At 41.1% G+C, this 21976-nt stretch overlaps 1 protein-coding gene across 2 annotated transcripts in view; it reads left to right on the top strand.

The window, feature by feature from the left end:
* The first annotated feature begins 4576 nt into the window (after nucleotides 1-4576).
* The window catches only part of ANLN (anillin, actin binding protein), a 49677-nt gene continuing 32277 nt past the window's right edge, over nucleotides 4577-21976 (top strand). For both annotated transcript variants that reach the window (XM_084857869.1, XM_084857868.1), the window contains exons 1-9: nucleotides 4577-4801; nucleotides 12823-12976; nucleotides 13524-13775; nucleotides 14504-14844; nucleotides 15575-15779; nucleotides 18195-18385; nucleotides 18503-18610; nucleotides 19080-19191; nucleotides 20084-20200. In XM_084857869.1, the coding sequence (XP_084713995.1) occupies nucleotides 4784-4801; nucleotides 12823-12976; nucleotides 13524-13775; nucleotides 14504-14844; nucleotides 15575-15779; nucleotides 18195-18385; nucleotides 18503-18610; nucleotides 19080-19191; nucleotides 20084-20200 (1498 nt within the window). In that variant the 5' untranslated portion in view covers nucleotides 4577-4783. The remainder of the gene's footprint in view (nucleotides 4802-12822; nucleotides 12977-13523; nucleotides 13776-14503; nucleotides 14845-15574; nucleotides 15780-18194; nucleotides 18386-18502; nucleotides 18611-19079; nucleotides 19192-20083; nucleotides 20201-21976) is intronic.

Genomic DNA, 21976 nt, shown 5'->3' with positions numbered 1-21976 from the left:
CTGATTCATCCAACCCGGCATTTCTCATGATGTACTCTGCATATAAGTTAAATAAGCAGGGTGACAATATGCAGCCTTGTCGTACTCCTTTCCCAATTTTGAACCACTCGGTTGTTCCATGTCTGGTTCTGACTGTTGCTTCTTGACCCTCGTACAGGTTTCTCAGGAGACAGGTAAGGTGGTCTGGTACTCCCATCACTTTCAGAATTTGCCACAGTTTGTTGTGATCCACACAATCAAAGGCTTTAGCGTAGTCAATGAAGCAGAAATAGACGTTTTTCTGGAATTCTCTTGCTTTCTCCATGATCCAGCGAATGTTGGCAATTTGATCTCTAGTTCCTCTGCCTCTTCTAAACCCAGCTTGTACTTCCGGTAGTTCTCGGTTCGCATACTGCTGAAGCCTAGCTTGTAGGATTTTGAGCATCACCTTGCTGGCATGTGAAATGAGCGCAATTGTGCGGTAGTTTGAACACTCTTTGGCGTTGCCCTTCTTTGGAATTGGAATGTAAACTGACCTTTTCCAGTCTTGTGGCCACTGTTGAGTGTTCCAGATTTGTTGGCATATTGAATGCAGCACTTTAACAGCATCATCTTTTAGGATTTTAAATAGCTCGGCTGGAATACTGTCATCTCCGCTAGCTTTGTTGTTACTAATGCTTCCTAAGGCCCACTTGACTTCACTCTCTAGGATGTCCGGCTCAAGTTCAGTGACCGCACTATCATGGCTATCAGGGACATTCAGATCTTTCCTGTATAGTTCTTCTGTGTATTCTTGCCACCTCTTCTTAATCTCATCTGCTTCTGTTAGGTCCCTGCCTTCTTTGTCCTTTATCATGCCCGTCTTTGCACAAAACGTTCCCTTGAGATCTCCAGTTTTCTTGAAGAGATCTCTAGTCTTTCCCATTCTGTTGTTTTCCTCGATTTCTTTGCATTGTTCATTTTAGAAGGCCTTCTTGTCTCTCCTTGCTATTCTCTGGAACTCTGCGTTCAGTTGGGTATATCTTCCCCTTTCTCCCTTGCTTTTCGCTTCCCTTCTTTCGTGAGCTACTTGTAAAGCCTCATCAGACAGCCACTTGGCTTTCTTGCATTTCTTTTTCTTTGGGATGGATTTCGTTGCTGCCTCCTGAACAATGTTACGGACCTCCGTCCATAGTTCCTCAGGCACTCTGTCTATCAGGTCTAATCCCTGAAATCTATTCCTCACCTCCACTGTATATTCATCAGGGATATGATTTAGGTCATACCTGAACGGTTTAGTGGTTTTCCCGACGTTCTTCAATTTAAGCCGAAATTTTGCAAGAAGCAGCTCATGATCTGAGCCACAGTCAGCTCCAGGTCTTGTTTTTACTGACTGTATGGAGCTTCTCCATCTTTGGCTGCAAAGGACATAATCAATCTGATTTCGATATTGACCAGCATATATGAGTGAATTGGTGGGTCATTTGTGACTGATCCTTTTGTGGTTTCTTACTTGTGGAACGTATTAAATGATACAAAATATAATAGTACTGCTTTCCAAATGTAAGCACTCCTGATCAAGTGATTGCGTTGATGCCTCCCACCTTCACACCCCCAGGATTATATCAAGAGGGCTTTCTGCCAGTTTTAAATCCCTGAATGACTGCATTGCCTTGAAGAGCCACACTCAAGTGAAGCCCTTTAGATGCTGAATTGATTGTGGGAGTATCCGTGACAGAACTAGAAGGCACATCCTGATGACTAATCTGTGTGAGCTATGCTGGCAAAGCTCTGTGCATATCTGTTCAGATATATAAATCATCATAATTTGAGTAAAGAGAAAATCGGGTGTGTAATGCTACCTCGGAAATGGCACTCTATTCTTTTCAATGGAACCACAAATATGTGCCCAGTAACTTGCGAACAAAATGTCTTTTATTGAATGGCAAAGGACCAAAAGGCAAATGTTATATATTAGTAAAGTAAAAGATATTTGTCTCCTGCTGCTCTTGCCTGGGAACTCAGCAGACCTGGGAACACTAGCTGTGATTTTCAGATTCAATACTGCAGAGAAAAGAAATATGTTTTTTACAACATGCAATGTTAGAAAGATAAAGTGCAATACCCCAGAGCACATTTCTTTTGGCTTCAGTGCAATTCAGAGTCTAGTAACATTCCAGCCTCTTAAAGCAAGACAGCACTGATTTCCAAGCAAATAGATTAGCACTGTGACATCCATCATAATACCTACATGAACTTTCTGGAATTTGGAATGGTGAACCTCCCAACTAGCATTTGCAAGCAGGATACATTACTTCCTGTCTTTCCTGATGTGGGGCTTAGATATTTTTGTACCCGAAAGAAAAAAATAAGAATTGCACCTAGACATTGATGTTATAGTGTATTTCTCTGGGACAATCAGTTTTCATTCTATAGCCTTTTTGAAATAATAACTTTAAATATAATGTCCATACTTTGACATTTAGAATGGTATTTTAAAACATGTTCTCACTCCCCCAAACATTAAAGGTTCTACTTTTCTTAGCTCATAAGTAACATCTAGTAGTTCCCTAATAAGACTGCAATTCTGTGCAGACCTACTTGCGAGTAAATCCCATTAAAATCAGTGGGACTTGCTCCTGAGGAAGCACGTATAGGATCCGATTGCACAAAAAACATGTGTTGGAAGCCCCAATGTTAGGTATCAAGCAACTCTTAAGCAAAACAGTTGGCATAACAGTAATATGGTCAGTGGAGGGTGGTGACTCCTATTTCAGTGGGGCAGTAAATCCGCTCTGAGTTTTAGTCAGAACCAGTCAGAACTCTAAAGGAACCAGCTAGAACTCCAAAATGGGTTCAGCACCTCAGATAGCTCCTTTAGAGTTCTGACTGAAACCCAGAGCGTATGCTCCTCCCCACTGAAATAGGAGCCACCAGCCTCCACTGAATACGGTTATGCTGGGACAGGCAGGGCTGCCCTCCTACATCTACATTTTCAGAATGTCAGTTTTGCTTACTGATTTCTGAAACACTGATAGAGTTGCCACCTTCTTTTCTGGGAAGGCTCCTGGACCTTTAACAGCTGCAGGACAGACAAGGAATACAGCAGGGTCTTTACCAATATTTATTGCATTGTATTTATTTATTGCACTTTCAAACCAACCAATAACCCAAGCTCCCTGGGCAATGTACAATACGTTAAAAATATATATGATGTTAAGGTGGCTATTCTCAAACAAAGGAATTTCAAAGGTAGATATCAACACAGAATTGTTGAAGTACTGTTCGTCAAGAGATTCAGCTCTATTTTCTTCGGTTTTAATAAAGACTTAAAAAAAATTTCTCACTGGATATGTTAATTGGCTCAGCATTGCAATGATAACTGTATTATCACCCAAGAGCGTTTTGTCAGTGGCAGCTATTTTGCCAATGGCGATGTAGAAATGTAATTAATAATAACAACAACTGTTAAGGGAATCATCACCACCTTCCACCCAAGAGCCAAATTCCATTTCGAAGGTGTTTTGTGTGCGCGCGCGCGCGCTAGTGGGCGTGTGCATTCAAATAGGGGGTGGAGCTGAAGGCAAAAAGGGAGGGGCCAAATTACCAAAGCGCTTCTAGCCAGTAACTAAAACTTAGGGGAGGCACGTCAATCTTTCAGAATAGGGAAAGAGCTGCACAAAAGCTGGAGGAATCCCGGGGGGGGAGGTCTTCTGGGGAACCTTGGGCAGGGCAAATTTGGCCCCTGAGTTTCTGCACCCCGGATTAACAGTTGAAGCATCTGACGGGCAGGGTTGTATCCAGTCCTTCATTTCAGTGGATTTACTCGAAGTAGGACTAACGCTGGATACAATCCACAGCGTCCACGAAAGTTTATGCCCAAATAAATGTGTTCGTCTTTATGGAGCGACCAGCCTCATTAAAAAGTACTGCTGTGACCTTCGGGCGGCTAGTTGCAAGCAGCCCGACCCCAGGAACGGTAGGGCGTGCGCTGAACTCCTGGGGCATAAGCAACCCTGCATGGGATTGAAACCAATCATAGGGGTTTCTTCCGAATAAACAGAGGTTTCCCGCGAAAAAGACAACTTTTTAAAATTTTTCTTTCGCCTGCCCGGGAATTGTTAAGCGGTGCAGGAGCTCTCAGAAAAGCGAGCGGCGACCCTAAATGTTGATCTCGAACGTACGGGCCTTCTCTGTGGTGGCCCCCACTCTGTGGAACTCCCTCCCTAGGGAACTCCGTCATGCCCCCTCTTTAATGAGCTTCCGTCGTGCATTAAAAACGTGGTTGTTCAGGCAGGCATTTGGGGTGGGTTAGGGTATTTAAAAAAAAAAAAAAATGGTAAAATTTTATTGTTTTAAATTGTTTTATGGTGGGTTGTACATCGCCCAGAGTGGCTGGGTGACCAGTCAGATGGGCGATTAATAAATTTAATAAATAAATAAAAAATAAATACGGGATACGTTCGGCTAAATGGTTAGCGCTCACGTCAGTCATCCTCTTCACCCGCCCGCTTCCTACAACTGAGTTCGCACTAGCCTGCTAGGGTGAAACCTCAAACACGCCCAGTTAGGTTGCGCTCACATTCGGGACGGGGAGGGAGAATGCGCATGCGTTCCCGAAGACCGAGGCGGCGATGGCTGTCTCTCGGTTGACTCCGTCCCGCATACGTAACTGCGCTGGGCGGAGCGGCTGTGGCAGGCGCTGAAATTCAAACCTGAAGGGCGGTTATCTATTGCTGAGGCTCGAGACGGAGAGGCGGCTTGGTAGCGGACGCGGTGAGGGGTGCGCGCGCGGTCTTGCTCGCCGTTGGCGGTACCCGCAGGCATGGACCCCTTCACCGAGGTGAGTGGCTCCGTGCGCGCAGCTTTCCCGCCGAGGGGATTATTAGGTCTGTCCGTATGCACGGGAGCCAGGTGGGTGTGTAGGGTAAAGGAGCGGCTCTTTTAGAGAGAGACGGGGGGGGGGGACATTTCTCATATGGGGGGCAGTGAGGGGGCACGGCACGGCACACGGAAATAAACGGCAAGCCTTCTTCTAAAGTAATTCCCAAATCCCAATACACTCAGGGGCTTGCTTCTGGGGAGACATGCACAGGCGCGGGCAGTAACGGTACTGTGCAGTGTTAGTCCTACTTAGAGTAGACTCACTGAAATGAATGGCACTTAGGTTAGTCATGACTAACCTTACCCCCATTCATTTCAGTGGGCCTAGTCGAAGTAGGACTAACACCGGATATTACCCAGTGGCTGCGATCCTATGGACGCTTACCTGGAAATAAGTCCTGTTGAATTCAGTAAGGCTTACTTCGGAGTATATGTGCCTAGGACTGAGTTCTAAGGCCTTCATAAGTTCCCTAGCTTAAGCCTTTTATGGTGCGATCCTATTTGTAAGTCCCGTTGACTGCAATGGGCATTACTCCCAGGTAAGTGTGTATAGGATTGTAGTCTATACTGCCCACCAGCATCACACACACACGAAAGATATCTGGATTCTGGAGTTGTATTTCTCTTAATACTAAGCCTTGTGCCATTTCTTGTTTGTTATCTGGCATGGGAGCTTTAGGAATATGATGCACATGTCTCTCGATTATATATATATATATATATATATATATGTACACAAACACGTGTATGAAACTCTCAGTTGCAAGGATTAAAGTCATTATGTTGAAAGCAGGACCCTGTTAATGATCACACTTGTGGACTAGAGCTCTGCATAGGATTTAATTGCCACGTTTTGAGGAACTGCCACGTTTCGTTCTCCTAAAAACGGGTAAAGTAAAAGGGGACATTGTGGGGAATTGGTTTCCTTCTTATCCTGCTAATATCCCTAACCATATTTTCTGCAGGTTTTAAAAGTTTTATTCTATTTTTTGCTTGAAAGCTCCTAGAATGCACAAACTACCTCTTTTTCTTCTCCTGACTCACTGGGAAAAAATGAGACCAATGGGTGTGGCATTTTCAAATAACCCTCCTTTTGTGCTTGTGAGGATTACTCTAGAAACATAGAACCAAGCAATGGACTCTCACTTTTTCCTGAGTTGTTATAGGGCTTCACCTCAACTCTTCTAAATGTAACTTAAAGTTACAAAAGTAGTCAAAAGTTGACTATGTGTGATTTCAAAGCTGCGGTTGTAAAACTTGGAAATGGAACAATATGATTAAACACAGCCTGGTTTTCTTTTTAAATAGGCTGTTTTTGAAATATAAACAAACGTATAACAAGGCATATAAAAAGGTATTTCTGTATGTTGATGTTTAACAGTTTTATAAAATTTTTATTTTTTTTCTAAGTGATTAGAAGATAAGGTAGTTTGTGCTCTCGGGCTCACAATCTAATAGATATGATAGGGAGGAAGAGGAATATAGACATTGGAGCTGTTTTTCCTTCGTTGGTTGATGGATGGGGCCAGGCTGGTCTCCCTCTTTTTGAGATGTTCTTCTGGGGAGACAGGTATGCTCAGTGTCCAGTGGCAGAAACTAAAATGTTCTTCCCTTCAGCTCTGAGCAAATACCTCTGTAAAGTCATATGGAATTGGTGCACTTTGAATCCAGCTGTACTTCTGCTAACTTATAATATAAATGCTCTTAAATGAAGGAGCAGGTATTGATGCATGTTGTCTTTAATTTGATGCAGATATTTACAGTGCAATGCTATGAATATTTACACAGGGGTAAGTCGTATTGAGTGCAATGAGGCTTGTTGTTGTTGTTCAATCGTTCAGTCGTGTCTGACTCTTCGTGACCCTAAGGACCATAGCACGCCAGGCCTTCCTGTCCTGCGCTCTCTCCCGGAGCGTGCTCAAGTTCATATTCATTGCATAGGTGATGCAATCTAGCCATCTCATCCTCTGCCGTCCCCTTCTCCTTTTGCCTTCAGTCTTTCCCAGCATCAGGGTCTTTTCCAGAGAGTTTTCTCTTCGCATTAGGTGGCCAAAATATTTGAGCTTCAGCTTCGGTATCTGTCCTTCCAATGAGCACTCAGGGTTGACTTCCTTTAGGATTGACTGATTTGACCTCCTTGCAGTCCAGGGGACTCATAAGAGTCTTCTCCAGCACACAGTTCGAAAGCATCAATTCTTCGGCGCTCAGCCTTCCTTATAGTCCAGCTCTCACAGCCATACATTACTACTGGGAAAACCATAGCTTTGATTAGACGGACCTTTGTCGGCAAGGTGATGTCTCTGCTTCTTACTATGCTGTCTAGGTTTGCCATAGCTTTCCTCCCAAGGAGCAAGCATCTTTTAATTTCATGGCTACAGTCACCGTCTGCGGTGATCTTGGAGCCCAAGAAAGTAAAATCTGTCACTGCTTCCATTTCTTCCCCTTCTATATGCCAGGAAGTGATAGGGCCAGATGCCATGATCTGAGTTTTTTTAATGTTGAGTTTCAAACCAGCTTTTGCACTCTCCTCTTTCACCCTCAACAAGAGGCTCTTTAGATCCTCTTCGCTTTCTGCCATTAGGGTGGTATCGTCTGCATATCTGAGGTTGTTGATAATTCTCCCAGCAATCTTAATTCCGACCTGTGATTCATCCAATCCGGCGTTTCTCATGATCTACTCTGCATATAAGTTAAATAAGCAGGGTGACAATATGCAGCCTTGTTGTACTCCTTTCCCAATTTTGAACCAATCGGTTGTTCCATGTCTGGTTCTGACTGTTGCTTCTTGACCCTCGTACAGGTTTCTCAGGAGACAGGTAAGGTGGTCTGGTACTCCCATCACTTTAAGAATTTGCCACAGTTTGTTGTGATCCACACAATCAAAGGCTTTAGCGTAGTCAATGAAGCAGAAATAGACATTTTTCTGGAATTCTCTTGCTTTCTCCATGATCCAGCGAATGTTGGCGATTTGATCTCTAGTTCCTCTGCCTCTTCGAAACCCCGCTTGTACTTCCGGTAGTTCTCGGTTCACATACTGCTGAAGCCTAGCTTGTAGGATTTTGAGCATCACCTTGCTGGCATGTGAAATGAGCGCAATTGTGCGGTAGTTTGAACACTCTTTGGCGTTGCCCTTCTTTGGAATTGGAATGTAAACTGACCTTTTCCAGTCTTGCGGCCATTGTTGAGTGTTCCAAATTTGTTGGCATATTGAATGCAGCACTTTAACAGCATCTTCTTTTAGGATTTTAAATAGCTCAGCTGGAATATTGTCATCTCCACTAGCTTTGTTGTTACTAATGCTTCCTAAGGCCCACTTGACTTCACTCTCGAGGATGTCCGGCTCAAGTTCAGTGACCGCACTATCATGGCTATCAGGGACATTCAGATCTTTCCTGTATAGTTTTTCTGTGTATTCTTTCCACCTCTTCTTAATCTCATCTGTATCTGTTAGGTCCCTGCCTTCTTTGTCCTTTATCATGTCCGTCTTTGCACAAAACGTTCCCTTGAGATCTCCAATTTTCTTGAAGAGATCTCTAGTCTTTCCCATTCTGTTGTTTTCCTCGATTTCTTTGCATTGTTCATTTAACAATGAGGCTTACTCCCAAGTAAGTATGCATAGGTTTGCAGTCTAAAAGTTAAGAACATACCTGGGATAAAAAGTCTGCTTTGATGTAAGTAAATTAGTTAATGGGGCAGTCCTATACATATCTACTCAGAAGTAAGTCCATGGAGTTCAGTGGGCCTTACTCTAAAGTATTGCAGCTTAGGAAATGTAAACTGGCATAACATTGTGTTTAACTTCTTAGTTGCTGCAATCCTGTGCACACACTCTTGGGAATAAACCCCACTGAACACAGTAGGACTAATTTTTGAATGAACACCCAGGATTGTGCTGTAAGTGCCTTAATTCATTTAAAATAAAGCAATTTAAAAGGCCCTAAGCAACTCAGTGCTGTCACTTTAAATCATACATTAGAGCAGCCCCACAGCTTACACAGTGCATAGTGTACCAAATTGACAGTTATCTTCTTGCTTGTGATGTTGCATTCAAGCATTCAGTTTTTCTCCTTAATTGGTAGTGGATGACTTGGCAAGACTAGTTCTGAAGAGATCCTCATGTTCAAGTTCTGTTTATTAAAATGAACTTCAGTGTGTTTGTGTGCTGTGTTCTGGATGTCTTCCAGAGCATCCAGACCCCTCTTATAGATACAACTGAACTTTTGTGAGTGTAGTCTGCAGTTATCAAACCTGTTCTAATTTAATTGTTAAAAATATTTCACAGTATTGGAGGGTGTGCTGGACTTTAAAGTATTTTGCCCTTGAAAGGGAAGTTCACTAGTTACCACAGATAATCATAATATAAAATACAAGGCATTATTTTTCTGTAAACTACAATTAAATTGGACCAGTCTTCTGACCAAAAGCCCTCTTTCCAGTATAATGGAAAAAAGCAATTAGTTTTGACTGGCAAGCTTTTATTATATCTTGCATCAAGGAGCTGTTACGTTTTAACTTGGTGTAAAGGAACACAATTCCGAATTCATGGAGAAACTACCTTGATTCTGCGTGCAGTGTATTTCTCTACAATTTGGTGTTATGATAGGGAAGAAGAGCATAACACTTCTAATATACATTAGTAAGTTCTGCATCCCTTGACGTATTTTGGGGTAAGAGCGAAATAGATTGTCTTATGATTATAAAAAAAAACTATTACAGTCAAATACAAGGATTGGCTTATGATGACAGATGTTATATGAATGCCATTGCATTAGAGTATAAATAAACTGAAGCGTAATGTTCTGTTGTAAAAAGTTGGGGTGCTTTAATTCTTGGGTAGTTTGGCTTCAGATTCTTCTTGCTTCCTTTGCTTTAGGCACCATCATAATCACTACTGAATCTGTTAATTTCTAACTATCCACATGGACCTGTGTCCTTATAGCATAGTCTGCATATTGTGTATCAGCAATTTTCAGATGAATGCTGTTGACTTTGAAGTTCTGCCCTGGGTGCTCAGAACATCAGTTCCTCATTGTAATGTAGCAACAGTGACCTGTTTAACATGGATTTTGTAAGGATTGTAAAGCATGCAGCACAATGAGATCTTGTCTTCAAGCAAGTTTTAATACTAATGATTATAGCTCTTGATTTATAGCTCCTATTCAAAGTTTGTCCCCGGTGATGCATGTTTCCAGATGCTCCATGAGGCAAATATCTGCACAGTTCTCACTCAGCAGCAGTAGGATCAGGAGGAAGAAAGAGGGACAGAGAGGAGCATGCCCTTGTACACACCCATACTTGATCTCAGATTCCCAGTTTGCAGAACTGTACAGATACTTGCTACATGGGAACATCAAGAAATGTGTATCATCATGAACAAACTTAGGGTGAGGGCCCATCTTTGCATTCTATCCTATCCTGCAGTCTTAATCTTGACATGGTGGCCTGCTGCCTCAAATGGCTTGTCACTTAGACCAAGTTATACAGCTGTTCTTAGATCTGTACTCTGTGTAGCCTTCAAGATGAAACTCAGGTTGTTGATTTTAATCCTCAGATTCTTGGCCAGTCGGACCCTACACTCCTCAAAGATACCAACCTGTGTTTTTTTAACGATTGTTGGTCATCCAAGGACACACAACAAAAATTCCCAATGTACCCCAAATAGGATATCATAAGCACTTTCAGTGGCTGCTGGTAGCTCTGGAATTCCCTCTGGAGCTCTGCCAGGTGTGAATCTCAGTATTTTCCAAAAGCAATGTTGGGCTACTTTCATTTAAGTGGGGTTTAAGTGACTGAGATTGATATAGGGATAATTGTGTGCTGTTTGACAACTACCCTGAGGCATTGGATAGTTGGGGATCTAAAAACTAGGGTTTTATAGTGGTGCACATTCCTGATTAATGACATCCTAGCTATAATATCTGAAATACTAGGCTCACAGAACGAAATGGAATGTGTCTGGCACATTTCCCAGCTTCACAATGCTATTGTTCAGCTATTGCATTGTAGCATATTTACAATTAAATCTCTGCATCTGGATTGTATTTTAGACATGTGAGTAGACCAGAGTTAAACTGTTAAAGCCATTGGTCTTAACCGGTGACTTTATTTTCCTGGTCATTTGAATGCTGGCGTAAAACAAATTTTGAAAGGCTGGGTTAGCTAGGGAGGGGTTATAAGTTGGTGGTGGCACACTTGCTTTGCGTAAGGTAACAGGAACCTGATATCTCTAGCTAAAAGAATCATGGGTAGCATGGCTGGGAAAGCCTTCTGCAGTCTCAGATCTTGGAGAGCTACTGCCAGTCAGAGCAGATGATACTGAATGTAGTGTCAGATAGCTCCAGGTGTTCATAATTTAAAAACAAAAAAAAAAAACTGCTTCTAATAAAGTGTAGCAAACTGTTCAGAAGAAGTGAATGCATGTTGTGATAGAGAACTGTGCCCATAGCCAGAGCTTCATTTGTTGTTTCTTCTTTAGCAGTTCCCACTGCTAAAGTGACAACTTGTTTTTTGAATTCTAGTGGCTTGTCTCACTGATAGCAAGAACTACTGCAGAAGAAAAAGGCAAGGAAACTCTTCTGATGTAGCACAATTCTCCCTATGTGAATGCATCTCTTGCTTAGTTTACAGCCTTGATCTTCTCAAAAGTGAGAAAATATTGCTGCATTTTTTAATGATCTGATGATGGAATTGTCATTTACTTTAGCTTGCTTTATTTATTTATTTATTTATTTATTTTGTAAATACTGCCCAATAGCCGAAGCTCTCTTTTTTACAGTACATTGTGCACTTGCCTGCCTGCTCTGTCTGCATATATTCTAGTTCTTAAGATTTCAATGATGATAATGTAGGAGAGACTGAGCAGGTTTTCTTTTGGGGGGTGGGTGGGAAATAACTTGCAAATGAAAGCTGCAGTTGCCTTCCATGTGCATACATTGGATGGAATCACCAGTGTGATAGCGCTTGTTAAAGCATCCTCATAAATGCGGGTGGGCCTGTATGTATGAAATTGTAACATGAGAATTAATTTAGCTGAATCTGAAACTAACAACATTTATTGAATTGAATTAGATGCTGCAGGTGAATGCCTACTTAAAACTTGGGTATAAATACTTAAAAGAAATACCTTGATTCATCTTCTGAGAAGAATGATTTAGAGTAGGGAGACAACTATGGCTGCAACAAATTATCCAGCCTCTTGCAAAATCTTTTGTTAAGCTGCACAATCAAAGGTGGTTCCGACTTCTGAGACATGGTGTTTAGGCCTATTTTTTTTTTCAAAACTAGAGCAAAACTATTCTTGTTACAAGTTGGTTTTGCTTTCCTGAGCTGGCCAACTTCAGCCGAAGGAAATACTTCCCCCTGCTGGTTCTGTATTTAAATATCTGCCCACCCCTGTTATTTTGGATGACATGACATGCAGGATAGTTTGTGAGATGTAATTAGATTAAACATTACTATAAATTCTCTATCATTGGAGAGCACTGTCATTAACTCCTGTATTTTATAGAATGTAATTTGTCTCCATTGGCTATATAGATCCTTTGTGTTTAAGATACCTTGGTGCATCTGTTTCACTCAATGAACAACAGGCTTCACAGTTACAGCTAGTACAGTTTTGACCACTGCCCTCCTCAGGACTTACACAAATGTTTCCGGTGCTTGAATTCTATCTAATCTGTCGTTTGATAGTTTGCTGCAGGTTTTCTAAACCTTTTCTGTATTCTCTTCTTTTGGTGAATAAAACTGATAAAATGTTCCAGTTGATAGGCATCATACTATCTCCTCTTTTGGCAAGAAACTTTGTTTTTGTTTGCTTGTAGGGAGAATTGTCACCATTTGTTTTGTAGGAAGAATTGTATGTTAACATACCATTTGCTGGCATACCACTTTCATACACTGAAACCAACTGTAATAATCACCAGAAAGTCCTTGCAGTCTTTATCAAAGACTTACCTGTGATGTTTTTTGTGGAATATTTAGAAACTTCTAGAGCGAACCCGTGCTAGGAGAGAGAATTTACAGAAGAAGATGGCTGGGCGGCCCACAGCAGCAATGCGACCTTCAACGCAAACAAAAAGGAGCAGAGAACCTTTGTCAGAAGCTGGCAACCAGCCACTTCAGCCTAGTGAAGAAGGTATTTTTCACAAATATGAGCCTGTCATTATTATCAGGTTTGAAAGTTTCTGTGTCAGCTCCTACATTTGCTTGTCCAGTTGTGTAGCCTCTCTCCTTCTAGTAAAATACGGTAAAGCTAAACGTTATGGAGTAATATCAATAGCTCATTTAGTTAATGATGTGGTAATGTTCTGGACATAAGGGTAGGATATCCCCTGGGGATTAATAATACATTATCCTCTGCTTTTTGCAATTAAAACCACTGCCATGTGTTCGAATAGTTTTGAGTCCTTAAAGCTGCAACACCATATTTGGGAGCAAGTCTCATTGAACTTGTTGGGACTTATTTCTGAGTAGACATGCATAGGATTGACCCTTAAAGCATTTTACAAGCATGGTAACATGGAGGAAGATAGTTGAGCAATAACTGGAATAATCTAATATACGGGGAGTCAAAGCAGGGGGAACTCTTATTCTTGTATGTGAACTGTTAATTTGTTAATGGAGAGCTGTGTTTACTCCACTAAGCGTAAGTATTCAGTTGATTTTTTAAAAAATTTCTACAGCAAAACCAAGTACAAAGCCATCACCATCCAAAAGACGTTGTTCAGACAATGTGGAGGTTCCAGTTTCCAATTCAGAGAATATGTACCCAATTAATTCATCTTCCATAAACCATGAAATGACTTCTACCTCTGAGCTTGCTGCCCTCTCCACTGAAGGTGAAGAACAGGACCATAAATCTGAACCGTCTTCTGTTGCTTCAGTTAAAACACGTATGCAAAAGCTGGCTGAACAGCGTCGCTGCTGGGATAGTGGTAAGTGCTTCACTCATGACAGATGTAGCTGAAAAAGTTGTACAGTGATATAAGCAAGCAAAAAGTGAAATTACGGTATTTCTTCATGTCATAAAGGTGTTGTATATATGCCCTGAGATTAGGTATCTTCATCTGAATTATCTATATGAAAAGTGTTTTCGTAGAGTGGGGAGCAGAAGTTGTCTCATTTACACTAGCAAAAAGCATACAAATATATGGCTTGCCTGCCTATAGTTATATCAGTCATATGTAGTACATCAACAGCATAACTCTTTCCTAACTTATAAAAAATATTGCTGTCTGGTTGCCTAGATGTGGTTCTTACTCAACACAGGCAACCAGGAAGGTTTATTCCATGTGTTGGTTTGTGTAATAGCTACGAATTAATCTGTGTTATGGGCTTAATTCTATTATATTCAGTCTACAATATCTCACAGGACCCTCTGTGCTACAAATATTAAGTATCTCAAGTGTGAGTGAGTTCTCCCTTGGCTCCACCTTTTTTGTCACATTTGTGGGGAGGACAAGAAGGGCAAGTAGTGTCACCCCTCTTTTGTGTCCTGTATTCTCCCATGGGAGTTGGCTGGGTAAGCGGGGGACGGGGAGGAGACACATGGCTGAGTTGTGTACTCTGACTCACTTCAGAACATTCTGCATCCCACTGGTATTTATTGTCAAGAGTTACATGGCTTTATAGTGCTGTCTTTCTGTATTGTCTCAATTTTCAGATTTGTCTGAAAACTCCTGCACATCTCCTGTCCAATCAAAAGAACATGTCATTTCCCCGCCTAAACTACTACCCCTTTCAGCTGACACCCCAATAGGGCGAAGAGGACGTCTGGCTAACCTTGCTGCTACAATTGGCTCCTGGGAAAATGACCTAAGTCATCCATCTGCAAAGCAAAACAATACACAAGAACAGCCTGGTACTACTTGTTTATCCAAATTGTCCACTACAAGTGGAGCATCTGCTAGAATCAATAGTGGCAGTGTGAAGCAGGATGCTGCATCCTGTTCGCAAAGGGCTGTTGAGTCATCTGTGAATAAGTCAGCAATCTCTGGGATATTGGTAAGTGATCATATTTAATCTGATGTGTATTTCCTATCTAGGTCTTTAGAGTGGAGACTGGCGATATTAGGTGGCAGTCCTAATTATACTTACTAGGAAGTATGTCTCATTGAACACAGGGAGACTTATAAGTAAACTTACTTAGGATTGTGTTGTACAAGTGGCAGTTACAGAAAAGGAAATAGGAGTTCGTAGCATATAATCCTTTTTATAGAGCAGAGGTGTTGTGGATAGCAGCATTGTCATAAAATGCCTACTTAACCTGATGTAGCAAAATCATAATCCAGGTTAGTCTTTGGGGAATTTGTGTGCAATTGTAACTTGTTTAAAAGAGAAAATGTAGAACTGAGTAGGCTGAAGTGAATAGTGTCTATAATAAAATCATGTGTAAGCATATTTCAATAGGCATTTGCTTAATAACAGCTTCCCGTAGGTGGCAAGTAATGACTAACATATATAAGTGCTCAAAACATGGTGACAAGTGCTGATTCCCTTTACAGATTCCTGTTTAAGCTGCGGTAGTAAAAATGGCAGTACAAGAGGAAAGAGGCACTAGTTTAGCCCTCCTAGTAAAACAGTTAAAAGCAAGCTTCAGTTTTGGAGCGGTGACTGGAATTGCTGATGTTACGTGTGGGAAAGGCTTTGTAATATTAAGTATTTTGTGAAGAATGACTTCTCTGACTTTTTGAATTTAGCGAAACAGACTATTTTTTCTCTCTCCCATCTCCAGGGAGCGAATAGTTCCATAACAAAAACCTTAGGAATAATTAGCGATAGTTCTAAAGAAACTGAGATACCAAAACTACCGCCACAAGAGAAGACCAGTCTTAAATCGTTATTGAAACCAACAGTATCCCAACAACTTTCTGCCAAAGAGGACCGAATCAAAGGAACACATGTACAAGTTGATTACAGGGATAAGCCAATGACACCAGGTGAAGAGTTACTTCGTTATTTAAAGCAGCATTTATTGTAGTTTTAGTTGGAAATTTTGTATGCAAAATCTATTTCTATAAAACGTGTAAATATTCAGCTGTCTAAATCGTAGCCTAAGTGATAACACAACCTGATAGGTGTACCTCAGAGTGAGTTCTAACTTGGTTTAAGTGCACTTGGACTAAACTCTATGTGCAAGGCTTTAGTTATCAACATTACATTATTGGTTTCTAATGACTCATGTGATTTCTCAGCATTTGTGAAGTTGTTCATAGATTGCACTAAAGAATTTTAAAAGGATAATTGAGCTTTAAATAAACACCCTCTATTACTAAACAGAAGTTAGGCAGAGAGCATATGAATGAGAACTTAAGGAGATGACTGCTTGAAATGTTCTCTAATGTTTGGACAATATGGCCTAGAATGCAGCTGAACCACAAATCCCTTAACTTACCTACCTACCCACTTCTTGCTGAAGCTATGCATGTTTGTGTGGAAGTAATTTACACTCTGCTAATTGGGATTTAGTCCCAAATAAAAGGCTGAAATCCTGTGCATAAAGATGACAGTCTTTGGGCCTAGAATAGTCCATATTTCTGAAATGAAGTGCAAAATATTTTCCATGGAAACCAGTAGCAGAGTTCCTTGGTCATTGCTAACGTGCAATTTGTTTAATGCTACAATTCATGCAAACTGCATTTTGCTTTTCATTTGTTTTAGAATTAACATTCTGATGGTCATGTATTTTATACCACGTTGAATATGTATTTTATGTAACTTATAATGTGGTTTTCTACAAGATTCTCTTCTTTTCTCGATATATTGGAATAGCTATAGATAACAACTTACCAAGTGCTAACCTGGAGTAGTGCATGTGAAGCTATATAGGGGTCTGAACATGTGTAACATCTGCCTATGTGATGAGAACTTTGTTATACCCCAGATTACCATCCAGTAGTGGGAGCAAGGTACAATTCTCTTCACCATGTGGGTGGAAAGTAATTAAAACTGCAGCCTTGTATTTAAGCCCAGCCTGGTAGCCATAGGTGACCAGGAATTGCATGCAGGCTAGTGTATAGAATTCCATGCAGGTGATTGCGCAGGCTGGTGGAAGATGGATGGACTGCTCCATTCCTCTTCTATACCCAGCATAAACACCCAGCAAGTTGCTGGAAGAGGGAAGCCCCCTCCTCTGTGCCCAGGATAGAATTACAGCTCTTTCCATCCTTGACTGGCCTCCAGCAGGCTAATAATATATTTTTTTTCAGGCTAGAAACTTTTGGGGACTTATTTACAAGGCTGCCATATTGTATATTCATCACAATAAACCACAACGAGTAAATAGTTATTGATAACAACTCCACAGAAATGCATGAAAAAATTGGTTAACTATCTCATGTTCTAGGGGTTTTTTTTTCCTTGTAGGCCTTTTCTTTGGGACTGGGAAAAATCTGTCATGCTATGTTGGAAGACCTGCCTCATGAGAACTAAAGACTTCTTAAAATTATTCCCTTTTGTATTGCTTTGAAGCTCATTAGGGGAGGTAGTAAAAGCATCTAAATATTATTCCTAGCTTTGTATAGTAGCATCCACCTGCATAACTAGGGTTTTGCCAAGACATTTAAAAAACGGGAAAAGGTAAACTGTATTACTGTCTGGAATCATGGTATGGTGGTATTGGAATCCTAGAATGCAGAATATTACCTCCAACCTGGAATCTAGTAGCTGGCATACAAAAGCCTAAATTCCCAAGTCTAGAGGAAATGTTGAAGTGCATATAGCTGAATCTTTTCTACCCTGTTTGCGTATGTATTCAGAGTTCAGGAATTTCACATGGTAAGCTCTTTTACTCTTTTGCAAAAGAACCTTTGTATATCGGACTGCAGCTTTTAGGAAAACACTAAACATTCTATGATGAAAGCTCAGCTCAACATGTGTTGAGCAGCTTAGTATTTTCCGCCTCTGCACTTGGTTATGGATAGCTGACTTTTGATCTCTGTTGGATGAAACTGACTCTCTTGTTGAACTACATAGGCTTGGAAACATTTTGTTCAACCTATGGAAATCTCAAGAGATCTTGGGACTTTCAGAGACTTAGGTTGAAGAACTGCGTAGCTTCACTTTGTCATTTGGAATCTTTTTATATAAAACTTGTAATACCTTTTTGTATGGCTTGGTACTAAGTTTTGAGATGGGTGTTTTATGTACATATTATAGGCGTTTTGAAAGTCTTCTTCCTCTTAGCTATGCCCAGATGCTTAGAATATGTTCAAATATGGAAACTTGTAGTTGGCATAGAGTTGTGCAGTAAGGAAGGAAAGCTTCCCGGAATAGCTTCATACTGTACTTCAGCATTATTTCTAAATCATGAGGAACCTAACTTGTTCATGAAGCAAAACCCATTGTTCTTATAGGAGGATCAGGCATTAAGCCTTTTTTGGAACGTTTTGGAGAGCGTTGCCAGGAGCATACTACACAAAGTCCTGTTATCACTGGAGGACATAGAACTCCCATTATAACTCCAAACACAAAGACAATCCAAGAAAGACTCTTTAGACAGAATGAAGCATCTTCAACTGCCAGCCTAGCACAACAGCTCAAACAGGTATGACTTGCTAGGTAGTTAAGAGCATGTGGAATTATCAGGCTTAAATACTGGACATCTGTTGGAGAAGGGGTGTGTACATTCAGATTACCTTTACTTTTTTCTTGGTGTGTTCAGGAACGTGAAAGAGAACTTGCGTGCATTAGAGGTCGCTTTGACAGGGGCAACCTGTGGAGTGCTGAAAGGGGAGAAAACTCCAAGAAAACACATCCAGAAACAAAATCGGTAACATATTGGAATTTGTTTTGAGGGAATTTGTAACATCTCTGTAGGTACATGCTGCCGCTGCCTATGTTATGACTTGCCTTACATACCTTTTATGTAGGAATAATGTATCCAGACCTCATATAGGTCATGTGTCAATCCTGCAGAAGTGAGTCATGTTGCATGATCTCTACATGCAGGTTTCATGCGTCTTTATGTGACGAGTGTCACGAATTTTACTAGTCCTGTTTGTTTCAGAGTGCATGTAATTTCTATATATTAAAGAACTTTTGTTAAGGCTTGTGGTAAGGCTTGTTATTTTGTTCCAAGCAGTCTGGGGGTGTGGGGGTGGGAAAGAAAGAGGGTGTACATGCAGCTTGGTTTCTAACAGACAGTCTGGAACTTATTTTTAAGGTGTCATGGCATTAAAAGTATCTCTTTAGTTCTGCTAGTTAATATAGGCTGAATATGATGTATATTCTTTGTCTAGGAGAGTCAGACTCAAGTTGACGCAAAGCACCTCTCTGGTTCAGACTCCATCTCCCAGTTAGCAGAAGAAAAGGCCACAATACCTGAGATAGCAGCAGAGGGTATATCTTCAGGTAAGTGTGCTCTTCCTTAAAACTGACTACCGGTACATGAAAGCTTATGGCTTAGTATACATAAGAGTAGTTTGTTTGAACAACAATCTGGTAAATGGTTAGTAGAAGCCTATTTTATACTTGAAGGCATTAGTATCTTGCTTTAACATGTGAGTGTTTGTTGCATGAGAATTTGTTTTTTTTTAGTTCTAAGTGGGAGAAGGAGTAATAACTTGGTGGATAACTGATTGTGAGGGTTATCCTCTCATTTTTTTAAGAGGTCAAGATGGTTTGCCTCCTAGCTCATGAAATGGACCTCTATAGTAAAATGAATCAAAGTAGGGTTTCCTTGAATCTTTCAGATATGCAATATTTGTAGACATAGGAACTGGTGGAACAATATTTTCCAAAACCTGTATGACAGAACAAATCTTAGGCTCTGATGTACCTGTTTCCCATCTCCACCCCACCCCACCCCACATCCCTGGGTAGACATCAATGTCTGGCCTTGCCGATTAGATGAATATAGTGTGCCTGGTGTCCATTCCAGAGACTGGTTATATTCCAAATTCAGTCCAAAAAGGACATAGCAGTCCCACAGTCTGACATAGATTGGGGTGGATGTGTGTCCTCAAGACAGTGTTCATTATCTCAGATATTCCAGATACTCAGAATCCTAGGGCTCGTCTCTTAGAATTTTGGCTAAAAATGCCAAATTAAGATAATGCTGTCAAATGAATGAGTTTCTCACCCCAGTCTCTTCAGCAAGTAGAGACTGGAAATCTCATAGTCTTTCAAAAGAATCTAGACTAACAAAAGTCACTTGCAAAATAACTCAATCTTACTGGAGGTTTAAGCCTTATTTAAAAACTGCTTGCTTTACTTGAATCATATATTCCTTGTAAACTTCTAGGTGCTCCACAATATGAAAAGACTAAAGAACCCAGTCCTCTGAAAACCTTTTTACCAAAGACTCCTGTAAAAACTGTGTCTAACTCAAAGCTTGAGCAACTTCCTGACAAACAGAACGGTTTGTATTTCCTAACTCTGTATCCTGAATCAGTCTCATATAGAATTCATCCTTCAAAAGTTTCTTCCATAAATAAGTAGGCTTAAACACTTCAGAGTGGATCTCTGGTCTTTAAGTCATAGCTGGGATTACTTGTTTTTGAAAAATATTAAGGCAGATCTTCTACATGGGAAATGCATGTCTGGGAAACTCCAAAAACTGTTGAGGAAAATTGATAATTAGGACAATGGAGCAGCATTTGGCTATAGGCACCAAATGGTAGCAACAAAGCTTCCAACTGAATCATATGTATTTGCAAAAAAACCTCTGTAAGGGTATAATCCTATATGGACAGTTGGCGGCCTCTAAATCGGGAGGTGACCAGCTATCCAATGCAGTGTGGGCAGAGTTTGGAGGGGATCTTCTCCTCCGTGCTCTGGCTGCCCTGCATTTGCAGCTAGATGGCTGATTTCAGCTGTCTAGCGGGGGGGGGGGGGAGGCCAGATGGCACATAGGAAGCATTGTACTGACACTTCCGCCATCCCGTCCCCACACCCAGGAATGCCCCCTTTTCCCCCTGCTCCGCACTGTTCTTTCAAGTGTGGAACCAAGGACAAACCACACCACCTACAAGGCAGTGGGGAGGGAGGGGAGGCTGTTTTCTAGGAACCGAACTCGGAGCACTGGCTCCAAGGTTGGTTCCTGAAAATTGAAAAATCCCATGGCCATCTAGCCACTGTCTAGCAGCTGTAGGATTGCGCTCTAATACTCTTTCTGGCCTTGAATTACATTGTTTTCATGGGCATGGAAACAATTTGCATATAGATTCTGGTTCATTACTAGCTTTGGACTCCTCAGCTTTAGCTTGCACTGCTTTCCCATCTCTTTCCAGTTGGAGCTTAAAGGATGAAGAGTCTCTTTTGCAGGAGGACACCCCCCCCCCCCCCCGAGCTGTAAAATTTCTGGAAATTTTGAAGCCATGGAGAACTGTTCCCTCCCCATGGAAATTTTGGGGGAAATTGAAAAATATGCTGTACTGATTTTCTTTAGTGCTCTTTACAGATCTAACGTCACTTTGTTGTTTCAAGGCGGCCTTCCCCAACCTGGTGCCCTCCAAACATTTTGGACTTCAGCTCCCATTAGGATTAGGCAACATGGCCAATGGTTAGGAATGCTGCACGGCACCAGGCTGCTTTAGGAACAGAAACATCCAAAACATCTGGAGGGCATGCTCCTGCTTTAGGAACATAAAATATTATGTATAACGTCGTTTGCTCATAAAATTATCATTAAAATGGAAAAGCTTTAAAGTAAACTCAAATTTGTAATTATCATGGGCCAAAGCCGAAAGGATACTCAGCTGTGGATATATCTGGTGGTGAAAAGAATGTCCGATGCTGTAAAGAACAATATTGTTTAGGAACCTGGAATGTAAGATCAGTGAATCAAGGTAAGCTGGAGGTGGTCAAACATGAGATGGCAAGATTGAACATCAACATTTTGGGAATCAGCGAACTAAAATGGATAAGCATGAGCGAATTTAATTCAGGTGACCATCATATCTACTACTGTGGGCAAGAATCCCTTAGAAGAAATGGAGTAGCACTCATAGTCAACAAAAGGGTGGGAAAAGCAGTACTAGGGTACAATCTCAAAAACAATAGAATGATCTCAGTACGAATCCAAGGCAAACCATTCAACATCACAGTAATTCAAGTCTATGCCCCAACCACTGAGGCCGAAGAAGCTGAGGTTGATCGGTTCTATGAAGACCTACAACACCTTCTAGAACTAACA

The sequence above is a fragment of the Heloderma suspectum genome, chromosome 5, assembly GCF_057233095.1.
Source record: "Heloderma suspectum isolate Gila_16-S chromosome 5, 16-S_ref, whole genome shotgun sequence".
Lineage (NCBI taxonomy): Eukaryota > Metazoa > Chordata > Lepidosauria > Squamata > Helodermatidae > Heloderma > Heloderma suspectum.
The sequence above is the reverse complement of the archived record's forward strand: the minus strand, read 5'-3'. Positions and strand labels throughout refer to the sequence as shown.